At 36.7% G+C, this 10,722-nt stretch overlaps 1 protein-coding gene across 18 annotated transcripts in view; it reads left to right on the top strand.

Moving 5' to 3' along the window:
* LOC131438815 (glucose transporter type 1) overlaps positions 1-9,822 on the top strand; it is a 611,808-nt gene extending 601,986 nt beyond the window's left edge. For 15 of the 18 annotated variants that reach the window (XM_058609128.1, XM_058609117.1, XM_058609114.1 and 12 more), the window contains one exon: positions 9,648-9,807. In XM_058609128.1, the coding sequence (XP_058465111.1) occupies positions 9,648-9,760 (113 nt within the window). In that variant the 3' untranslated portion in view covers positions 9,761-9,807. Of the gene's footprint in view, positions 1-9,647 lie in introns of all 18 variants that reach the window. The other 3 variants (XR_009230992.1, XR_009230990.1, XM_058609122.1) reach the window with 2 other exon arrangements.
* Positions 9,823-10,722: the final 900 nt, after the last annotated feature.

The following is a 10,722-nucleotide window of genomic DNA, read 5'->3' as shown; positions in this document are numbered from 1 at the left end:
CAGACTTCCTTGGTACTTCGTCAAATCCTGCTGGAATAATTTTCGAACTCGAAAATGAAAGTAACGAAGCTGTGCTTCAGCGTTCTGTTTGATTACTCACTGGTTTGATAAGAACGATATCCTGCTCGCAAACGAATTCTTCGAACGGTACTGCGAGTAGCAGAGTAAAATCGCTACCGACCACAAATTGTTATTTGAATAATTCGTTTGTCAAAAAAAATGGTGCGACATTCAGACTCAGAATCAGGGTCCAGCATTCAAGTCTGGAATTCAGATACAGAAATAAGTGACCAATACTAGAACTAAATAAATTGTTTTTTTTCTTAATCAAACATTCTTCGAAGCCACCCAACAATTATAGTCTAACACGTGGGCTGGAAAGGGCCTAACAAAGAGAACACGATTTATTTTAGTTCAAAATTAACTTTATTCATCAACGCAATCTTCATCAAGAGCAACGCAATCATTACAGCGCCGCTCTAACATTTCAATACCACTTTTTTGAGCGATTCATCTTTTGCCTCAGTTTTAGCGATAACCTCTTCATTCGCACGAAATTTCCTACCGGCGTGCATTTTTTGCAGGTCTGCAAACAGCCAGTAGTCGCTGGGAGCCAAATCTGACGAATATGGTGGATGTGGGAGCAGTTTGTTACGTTTAAACATAGTCCGGGACTTTTCAGTCCATGTGTTATAGTGAATAGATTTTAGATCAGTTTTGAAATTGACTACATCATGACGGATCATCAATTTGTAAACGCTTCTTGATCTAAAAATATCACTTCAGTTACCTTTCGGAGAATAAAAAAAACATCTCGATTAATACTCCTATTGATCGGATTCAAAGTTGTTTCAGAATATCCTAATCCCCGCGACAAATTTCTCCGAAATAGTAACATATTGACAGATTTTCTTCTAGAATTTCAGTTGCTTTAGAAAGAATATCAATTGGAATTTTAGTAACACCAAATGTAGACATTAGAATTTCTTACCGGCGAGCATTTTTTTCGAGATCAACGAATAGCCAGTAGTAACCGGGGACCAGATTCGGACTACACGGTGGAAGTACGGAGGAAGCAATTCGAAATAATTTTTTTTCAATTTAACCATCACTGCCATCGACTTGCGAATCGGTGCATTGTACGGTGTTTTTTTTTAAACATATGAGATCGTTTCTCCTTGATTTTTGCATTCAAACGATTGGAACGCTGTGTAATATTCACTACTCATTGTTTTCCTTTCTTGAAATAATCGATGACGATTATACCATGTGCATCACAATATGCGGAAGCCGAACGTGGTTTACCGGCTGCGATCCACTCAGATGATGCTTGTTTTGATTCCGGAATGAAGTGGTGGATTCATGTTTCATCCATTGTCGCATATCGACGCATAAAATCGGATTTATTACTTGTGAACATGGACAAACAATTCTCTGAATTATCAACTCGTTAATGTTTTGGATTGGCTGTGAGTAAACTTTCAAAAGTGCATTCTTATGATCAAATGTTCATGCATAATTGTAAACAAACTGCCTTCTGATATCTTCACGACTATCAGCTATCTCACGCAATTTCAATTTACGATTAGATATAACCTCATTCGTAAGTTTTTTTTATGGACTCATCACCTCATCAACATGGACGAACGTCGGTGTCTGTACGACTATGTTAAAATTCAGTAAACAGCAAATGGTTCTTTTCGATGGAGCAGAGTCCGGATAACATTTTTGAACCCATTGCTGAGCTTGAACAGTATTTTTTCATCAGGAAGCAATGACAAATTAACTCACGAATCTGTTTGAATCCATTGTTTTGCAAATGGCAAAAGAATCGTCACTTAGATGGCTATCACTTTTTCCTGACTAATCGAAATGTCATGAAATTTCTCACATAGTATTTTGAAAGTTGGTCTTCATAAACGTCATATGGATTTGTTCATGACAGTGCCATCTTTGGGTCAGTCGTACGACTCATTGAGTGATGTGTTATAATGTTGATTGTTTCAAGTTGACAGATGAAATCATTTAGATATAATTCAACCGTACTGATCTAGGCCGGAATCAATGAAAATTTTCAATATCAAACGCTACAGCCCGAAAGAATTGTGAAAATTGTAAATATATTTTTTATGAACAATTTTGTGATAAAAAAAATGCGGTTTTATTTTCAAAGGGCAGCCGCCATTTTGTTTTTCAATTTTTAAAACTGATCATTTTTTTGTACTTAAATATACATATTAAAAAGTGCTTTATGCAAAATTCGGATTACTCCATTTTTTTTGGATCCCAAAATAACTCCCCAAGAAAGTCCTTCTCATTTTTTTCTACAGTGATGTAATTCCTCAAGAAAAATAGTTCTGTACATTCTAAATTCGATGAAATGCAGTTTCAGGGTTGGGGGGCTTCAAAATCTATTATGGTTCAAGGCAAATAGTTTAACCAATCGAATCAACTCGTTCTATTCATCTAGTCTTTTTTTTAAATAGTTTGAAAGGGAGTAAAAGCTATCAGAGCTATTGAAAGGGAGTAAAAGCTATCAGAACATCTCGAAGTAACCGTGTTTGGTATAAATTTTTATTTTTCACCAACAAAATCAATCGATAGTATGTAATTTTATGAGTACTCCATTAGTGAATAATAATTTCGAACCGAATTAGTCCTTCAACATTTTATGGCTGTTGAAGAGCAACAACAACAACTCTGAATCTATATATTCAACAACAGAAAAAATAAAATTGAATTTCCTATGACTTCAAACTGCTGTATGTAATCCCTCCTGGAAGAGGAACTGTGTTGAATATTGTTACAAGTAATCAAGACAGAAATTTACATTATTAAAACATTCCACTACGTCGGAGACGAAAGAGAAACGGTAGAGGGAACACAGAAACACACACACACATACATACAGAAAAAACGCTTAACACACCGGCTACAGAACAAACTATGTTTAAAACATCAAAAACAACATAAATAACATGCATGATGAAAAAATTAATTGTAAAAGGTGGTTGCTTTCAACGAATTCAACTTGGTTTCGAGTTGTAAATATATGTCATCCACGGTAACCCACGCACCATATCCGCCCTTTTACTGTTGTTTCCCGGGATGATATTTTTTTTATAATTCGCGAAAAAATGCATAATTATCGTTGACAAACTGAGGGGTTAACCGGTGCGTACTGTGGTATGTCGACATTGTAAAAACAACAAACAAAGAACAGTAAAAAACGTCAACTGATACTGGGTGGGAAACGATTGTGAAAGTTTAAGTATTCTGTTGCGGATGAGCGTTTACCAACCAATGAAAATAATCCAAAATAAGTTGGGTTTCAAACAAAACGACAAACATTTTTTATGTTGAATGACAATCAAAGCAGAAATTAACAAACTAAATTGATTAAATAGAGACAATTAGGTTTTCGTCGTCACTGATAACCTCAATGTTTTCGACAATTCAGTAAGACAGTAGGTGAAGACCATGTAAATAGTCCTACGGAGCTGCCGTGGATGAACCTGAAGTCATTAGTAGTGACGAAACGATAGAAAATAAGACTTTGGATTCTAATTAAATTTTACACGAACATGACTTAATCTCACAAAATTCGTTGAATTAACATCATTTCATAGCGAACGGTGGTTTGTTTTTATATAGGTTTACCTGGAATGCATCCCTTGGCCGGTAGTAGTTTTGGAAAAAAAAGATCCTGCAGTTGAAGATAGTTGCTTTATTCAACTTTTCCTGTAACTGGAGACGTACCTGAGTGTTCATAACATTATATTATTCGCACTTTATTATGGGTGTACGTTTTATACTGGAGAATCGAATTACCTGAAGATCTACGATGCTTAGGAGATGCGCATGATTTTGTCTGAGTGGGCTAATTATGGTCTCGGTAACAATTTTTAATCCGATGGGTAATCGGACAGATAGTGGAGGCACTTAGCTCTCGAATCATGAGCACTGATTTTTCATCAGATCAGTAGTGTTATATCGATCACTCATTGTAACATTGACCGAATATTCCAATTCATTCGAGAAAAAATGAATAACCCAATTAAGAAACAAGTTTAATAATATTTTAATAAATCAACTCAAAACCAATCATTTTTTTTTCAACAGGTCTTGGAAAACCATAATATTTGGATCAGACTTAAATACAAACAAAGACGTCACCATTTTAGAAGCGACTAGCTGTAGTAAACGCCGTAGTTTTTATTGTTTTCTGAGAGAACAATTCCAATTATTGGAGAATATTAGCATGCTCGAGTCCTGTCCCTGTTAAGAATGTTTTTTTCCAATCTCATTTTAGCATCTAGAGATTCGAAATCTATCTTTCGTTGGGTATTGATTATAATGATTACTTTACTATATAACGTACCAAAGAACATGGATCTTGAGGAGTCATCGGTCGCTCTGCGGCCCGTTTGATTTTTTTTGGTCTGGTGAGGCCCGTGCAAATGACAACCAAATGCAAATGTATATTTATTTTAGTTTAAATATGTGTTATTCGAAATGTGTAACAAACCACCAGTACACGTCAGACATGAACTTTATTCATCACGAGTTCATTTGTTATGCCATCTTATAAAACCTAATTAGGTTTTTATAGTGTCATAAAAAATTGCACAAGAGTTTATCCTTGACAGTTCAGCAGTATTGCCTCCATGAGTTTTGCCTTATGTCTGACTTATGATAAACCAAAGCCTTGCAATCATATAAACAGTACTGTTAAATAAATTGTGACTAACAGTGACGGTACAAAACCTAATTAGGTTATTCACGATAACGACCCAAATGAAATGCCGATGGAAGAAATTCAACTTTGACAGCTATCAATAATTTTTTTCTCTTGGCATAATAAAAAACACAAAGGTCTACCCGAATAAAAAATATTGTAGAAAAACCATACGATTTGTTGTTACAAAACCTTCCACAATTTTGCTTAGACCATTAAAATTTTTTTTATGTTTTGTTATACACTATTCAATTAATTGTGAATATGCTTTTAGGTTTTTAAGTATCGTAACAATTCAAATCATAAAATTTTCTCATACATGTTTTCTTGGAAAACAATCAAATGTACAGTTTGCATATTGTTTGAAACTCCACGTGTACAATCAATTCAATTGTAGAATCGTAGAAACAATATATTGAATTGTTGAAAATGAAAAAAATATTATCAAGATACAATAAAATGTATTGTTACCCAGAGATCTAATTGTGAATCAATTGTTTATGCTGTAAAATCAATAGTTTATTTTTTTTACGGGCAATCCAAGGGCGAATGTGTTGGAGCTTAGACAAGATGAGACTAGTGACCCTGCAACCAGAAATCAGCAGAGGGAAGAACCGTAGATCTGGCAACGCGATAAACATGACGAAAAATCTGGCACCACTTGCGGTTGTATTTGTGTGCGAGTGGCTTTCCGAAAATTCGTATTTGTTTGGTTGTAATGTATCATTCTTGTAGCAAAAAATGAAGTGCTACCAATTCAGTAAAAAAACATCTTTATTTGATATCAACACTTCTCACTGATGGTTATTAAGAAGCAACGAGGCAATTGTAAACAAACATCGCTTTTGCCAGTGAAAATGAATTCTTCTCTTATTGTAGGGTAATTGGATGAGACAATAGGCGTCTTATTTTTGAATAGAAGTTCCGCGTGAACTTTATCGCGTGGTACTTTCGGCAACTTGAAAGTACTTTTTCGCTGCCCAGAAGCTGCACAATGTACTCTAGAAGCTGTTGAGATGTTTGTTCGGTTGCGTCGCACGATCTTTCAAGTGTTGATAATTACTTAAGAAACCTGCGGCTTAAAATTCTTTTCATGCACGGAACGAACGAAATTAGCTCTGCGCCTAATTCGAATTATTTATTTTAACAACAAAATTTCCAAAAATAACTATGAAATTAGTTAAAATTGAGAATTTACTTTGCTGAAAAAAAACTCTTATTTTTAGAGAATGTGTCTAGTTGGCAAATATCCTTAACACAAACTAGCAATATTTCAATCCAACACGAAATTCTCTTTGACAACTAATTTTGTTATTAAAATCAGAAAATTTGTTTCTATTTATCTATCCCCATCATTGGTGAAGGACAGCACAAAGAAAACCAAAATGAAATTGGTTTTAGTAACATGTTTATTAACCAAAAAACTAATGAGAAGTGTAAAAGCAAAACAAACCATTAAAAATCTAAAAAGGACAGTCTTTTTGAAACTGCTTTCAAATTGTTTTGATGTTTTTCGCATGCATCGTTGCCAGATTTGTCTGACAAATGCCAGATTATTCTCGCTTCGCCAGACACCCAAACTAACCAGATCTTTTGCCAGATTTTCAAATTTTCTCAGATTTTCCAAATTTTCCTAGATTTTGTCAGATCTTGCTAGGTCTTTACAGTTTTGGCCTCTATACGATAGGAGGGAGAATTTTTTTGCTCACTGAAAATGACGCCCGGCCTAAATTTCATTGTATATATGATAAATTTCTGAGTTAGAGAAAGATTTTTGAAAAAATAACCTGGCAACTCTGTTCGCATGTGTTACGATATATATCAATTTCTAAACCGATATGTAAAAATGACGTAAACTCTTAGTAGAAAGGGTATTTATTTAGAATTTGTGCGCATTTGAAGTGATTGTGCGTAGGGATGTCGGAATTTTCGAATTACTCGATTGGCATATTGTCGCAAAACTGAAATGTAGAGGCGCTGCTTGTCTAGAGATGATACTTTTAGCAAGAGCTGTCAAATCGGTAGGAAATTTTCTAAATTCTTCACCTTTTTAACGATTTCTTATGAAAACGGGCAAGTTCATTTGAAAAATCATAGTAGAAGTTCAAGAAAAAGTTTTTACTCTGAGGTGGTAATGTTGATCTTAGTTTATTGTGCGAAATCTACCGTTTATTCAGAGTAGAGTATTAAACTTGATACCACTTTTCAACTGCCTGGAAATAACAAATAAAGTATCCAAAATAAATAGTACTCGATCGCTATACATTCTAGTACTCGAGAAATTAACATTACACTGGTTTTTGTTTAAAAAAATGTTGATCCGAAAAAACCTAACCTTACCCAATTTCACACATTTCTGAAGATTTTCCATGTTTAATCATAGTTTACACTAAAAACAGTAGTAGTAATCACTTTGAAATCGGTTTTCTTCTACTCCGAGTGTACTTTTATTGCTGATATCTATTTGTACTATTGAATAAACGTTAAAAATGTTGCAAATCACTACTGCCGATATGAAAATTTCCGAAAGAATCCTCCTTTTCTTGGTTCCATTTTTCATTGGCAGGTGTCGCTACCGGTAAATCAGCTTAGCGACAATGTGCCAATCATTTAATAATCGAATATAATTTTGAAACTAATCGATTAAAATTTATTCGATTATCTGGGTTATTAATCGATTACTCGATTATTTTTTCGATTATAACTACGGGATTTTTTGAATTATTCGATTAGCTCAATAATCGAATATTAGTTTTGGGCTAATCGATAAAATACAACTCGATTATCTGGGTTATTATTCGATTACTCGATTAATCGATCAATATTACGACATCTCTAATTGTGCGTAATAATGTTTTAACGCGGAACAGTGATGTGAGTTTCGAATATTGCACTCTAATTGTATGTGTCAAATGATGTTTTTTGTATCATCTAACCTTCTGGGCTACGCCGTCCGGTGTGTTGCTAACTGTAACTCGGAAACCGTTAATTCTCGGTTGATTTTCCAGAAGGCCGTGACAGGCCGTGAAATTAATTTTTTTTCAGTGTATATTTTTTTAGAGTGCCCAATCGGTTCCCTACAACTTCTTCCTGAACGCCATTTTTGTACAATTCTCGGTTGATTTTCCAGAAGGCCGTAACAGCAAGTGACAGTTTCTCTTTGTTTCCTTTCTCTTCTATTAATTACCAAGCGGTTTACACGTTTATCACTTAACTCTTTGCATAGAATGATGCTCGAAACGTTCGACTTCCAAACAGAACTGTGAAATCCAAGAAAATCTTTTTAGATCACATCACAATAATCGAAAGAGAGAGTGAACAAAGAGAAACTGTCGCTTGCTGTTACGGCCTTCTGGAAAATCAACCGAGAATTGTACAAAAATGGCGTTCAGGAAGAAGTTGTAGGGAATCGATTGGGCACTCTAAAAAAATATACACTGAAAAAAATTAAATTTCTATAATTACAAAATAATCCGAAAAAGTTAAAAAAAATAATCAGGGATTTAATTTTTTTTGATAATTTTTATTTTAAAGCTGTTATTAAAACCTACAGATTGATGGCTATCCCATCCGTGCCTTTTGAAAAATTAAGAAGTTACCAGTTGTCGTATGTTCGAGCCCGACCTGGAAGGATGCGTAGTGTCAATAGGATCGTAGCACCAGCCATGTAATGGTTCTGTACACTATGAATCGGCTGCGAAGTCTGTTGAAACAGAAGGTCAAATTCCACTACAGGAATGTAATACCAAAGCTTTGCTTTGAGTATAAAGACCTTTATCCTGGTTTTATTATTCTATCTGAAGAAAACGGTAAATTGCATAGCCAGCAATACCTGGAGTTCACAGACACTAATATATGTACATGCTTATCACACACAACACGTCAGAACAGTAAAAACCAACTTAAGTGCTGTGTGATGGGCCTGTACATTGTTGCCGTAGTTTTGTACTTCGGCTCAGATCACGTTTTAAAACTTGGGGTTCAAAATTCACAAAAATAAATCATTTCTTCTCTATTTCCGCTTGATTGCCTCTTACTGCTTATGACAAACGCAAAATCTAGTTCGATTATTTCATTTGTTTTAACGCGGAAAAATCGTAAACAGACCACTGATAGTCGTCAAACGATGATTATTCAGTTTGTTTTGTGAGGTTATGTCATGTTGGTGTAAAACCTTATACAAACTCTAATGTCATCATTTTTTGAGATTGTTTTTATGAAATTAACCAGTAGCCAGAAAATTTGGTTTGCCCTAATCTGGGTCTAAGGAAAGCGGCTATTTTCAATGTTGTTTTGATATAGGTTTTTTAGTTCCGGTAAGTATCATATTCTTCGCATATAAATGCCAAAGCAACGTAGCTGATGAGTCTTGTTGGATAATGAATCAGGAAGCATCCACGGGAAACGCAAATGTAGGAAATAAAATCGTAAAGCAAATACTAGTCTCAGAAAAATATTACAATAAGGTGTTAGATAACCAGGTAAACACAAGTGACACATCTGAACAAAACACGCAACACAAAAACATCCTGCCATAGGCATCAATACACACACGCCCACTTACATCAACAATTCCATACAAAACCCAATCTCAACTTGGCAAAACATATCACGTTCCACAGCCAATTGCGATAAGTTTAGCCTTGATGAATGTAGTGTTTTAACAATTTCCATTTATTGTAGACTGCATGAAGACTCAATTTCTATGAAATGGTTCGCTCTTAATACATGATTAAATCTATAGTTGCATGTTAAATTTTTGCATTTTTCGAATTTTACCTACTTTATAGTCGAAACATTGCCCGAGCATATCAACATACCAGGATTATGAGATGTTCCAGTAAAAAGCACTAATGTCACTTTTCTTTCTCTTCCCCCCCCCCCCTGAAATCGAAATCCCGACCAACAGCTGCTTCCGAACGTTGTGCCGAGAACGCAAGAAATACTCAAATGCGAACTGCTACCTGTGCGCCTCATCACCATCATCAGCAAGTACCTGTCTGCCAGAACACAGGACCTTGACTGAAGAGCACCGCCTCGACTCCTCTTCACTCGTTTGTCAATTCACAGTACGCCAGCGTTGAGCATGACGAAGAGGACAACGACGGCAACGCGGACGACCGTCAGCGTCAGCCGCCGAAGTATCTTCATCATCATCATCATTGCAGCAGCCGGAACACGACCCCGGGCATGAGCCGGAAGTGCGACAGCCTCAGCAGAAGTAGAATGAGTCTGCGCAGTGAAACGGCCAGCAGTTCCGGTGGTGGCCACGGTCATCACCATCATCATCACTATCACCGTCGGCAGGCGAGCAGCACCAGCTTCCAGGCAAGGCAAACGAGAACCGATGATGAGGAAACACCGGAAGAGGAAGTCGCTGGTACCACGGCAACTTGTACCGAAGATGAACGCCATCGAGGCAGTGCTTCGACGATGTACGCCGAGAATTGTCATTGTTCGCGGGGTAACCTGACCACGACGGATGACGACGAAGAGATCCAGCAATACTTCATCGTGAACCGGAGTGTATCCCGAAGACCGTCCAACGTGAGTTGTACGTCACGGGTCAGTCACCGCAGCAATCGAAGCACTCCTCGTAGTGGCGGGAGTCGTTCCAAGCGGGCTACTCCGCTCAGTGGTGTCAGCTGCTGTTCCCATCATTCTCATCATTCACAGCAAACTTACAGGAGTCGAGGAGGTCTCGAATCACCATCCGGTCTACACGACAGTGGATCCAACGCTACCATCTCTAACTTCAACATAAACCCAGCGCGATTTCAGTGCAGTTACTACACCGGAGACGAAAGTGAAAACTCTTACTGTTCGATCAGTGGAGAAAACATACGGCAAATTCAGACGCAAACCCAAATTCAAACCGCACTGGAGATGAAACAAATCGAGTCCGATCAAAGACGACACTTCTTGGATCAGAAACGTGAACAGTTACCTCGGCTGCAGCCGCTACCGTTGCCACCAACCGACGG

Source organism: Malaya genurostris, chromosome 3, assembly GCF_030247185.1.
Source record: "Malaya genurostris strain Urasoe2022 chromosome 3, Malgen_1.1, whole genome shotgun sequence".
NCBI lineage: Eukaryota > Metazoa > Arthropoda > Insecta > Diptera > Culicidae > Malaya > Malaya genurostris.
This window is presented reverse-complemented; position numbering and strand designations above follow the sequence as displayed.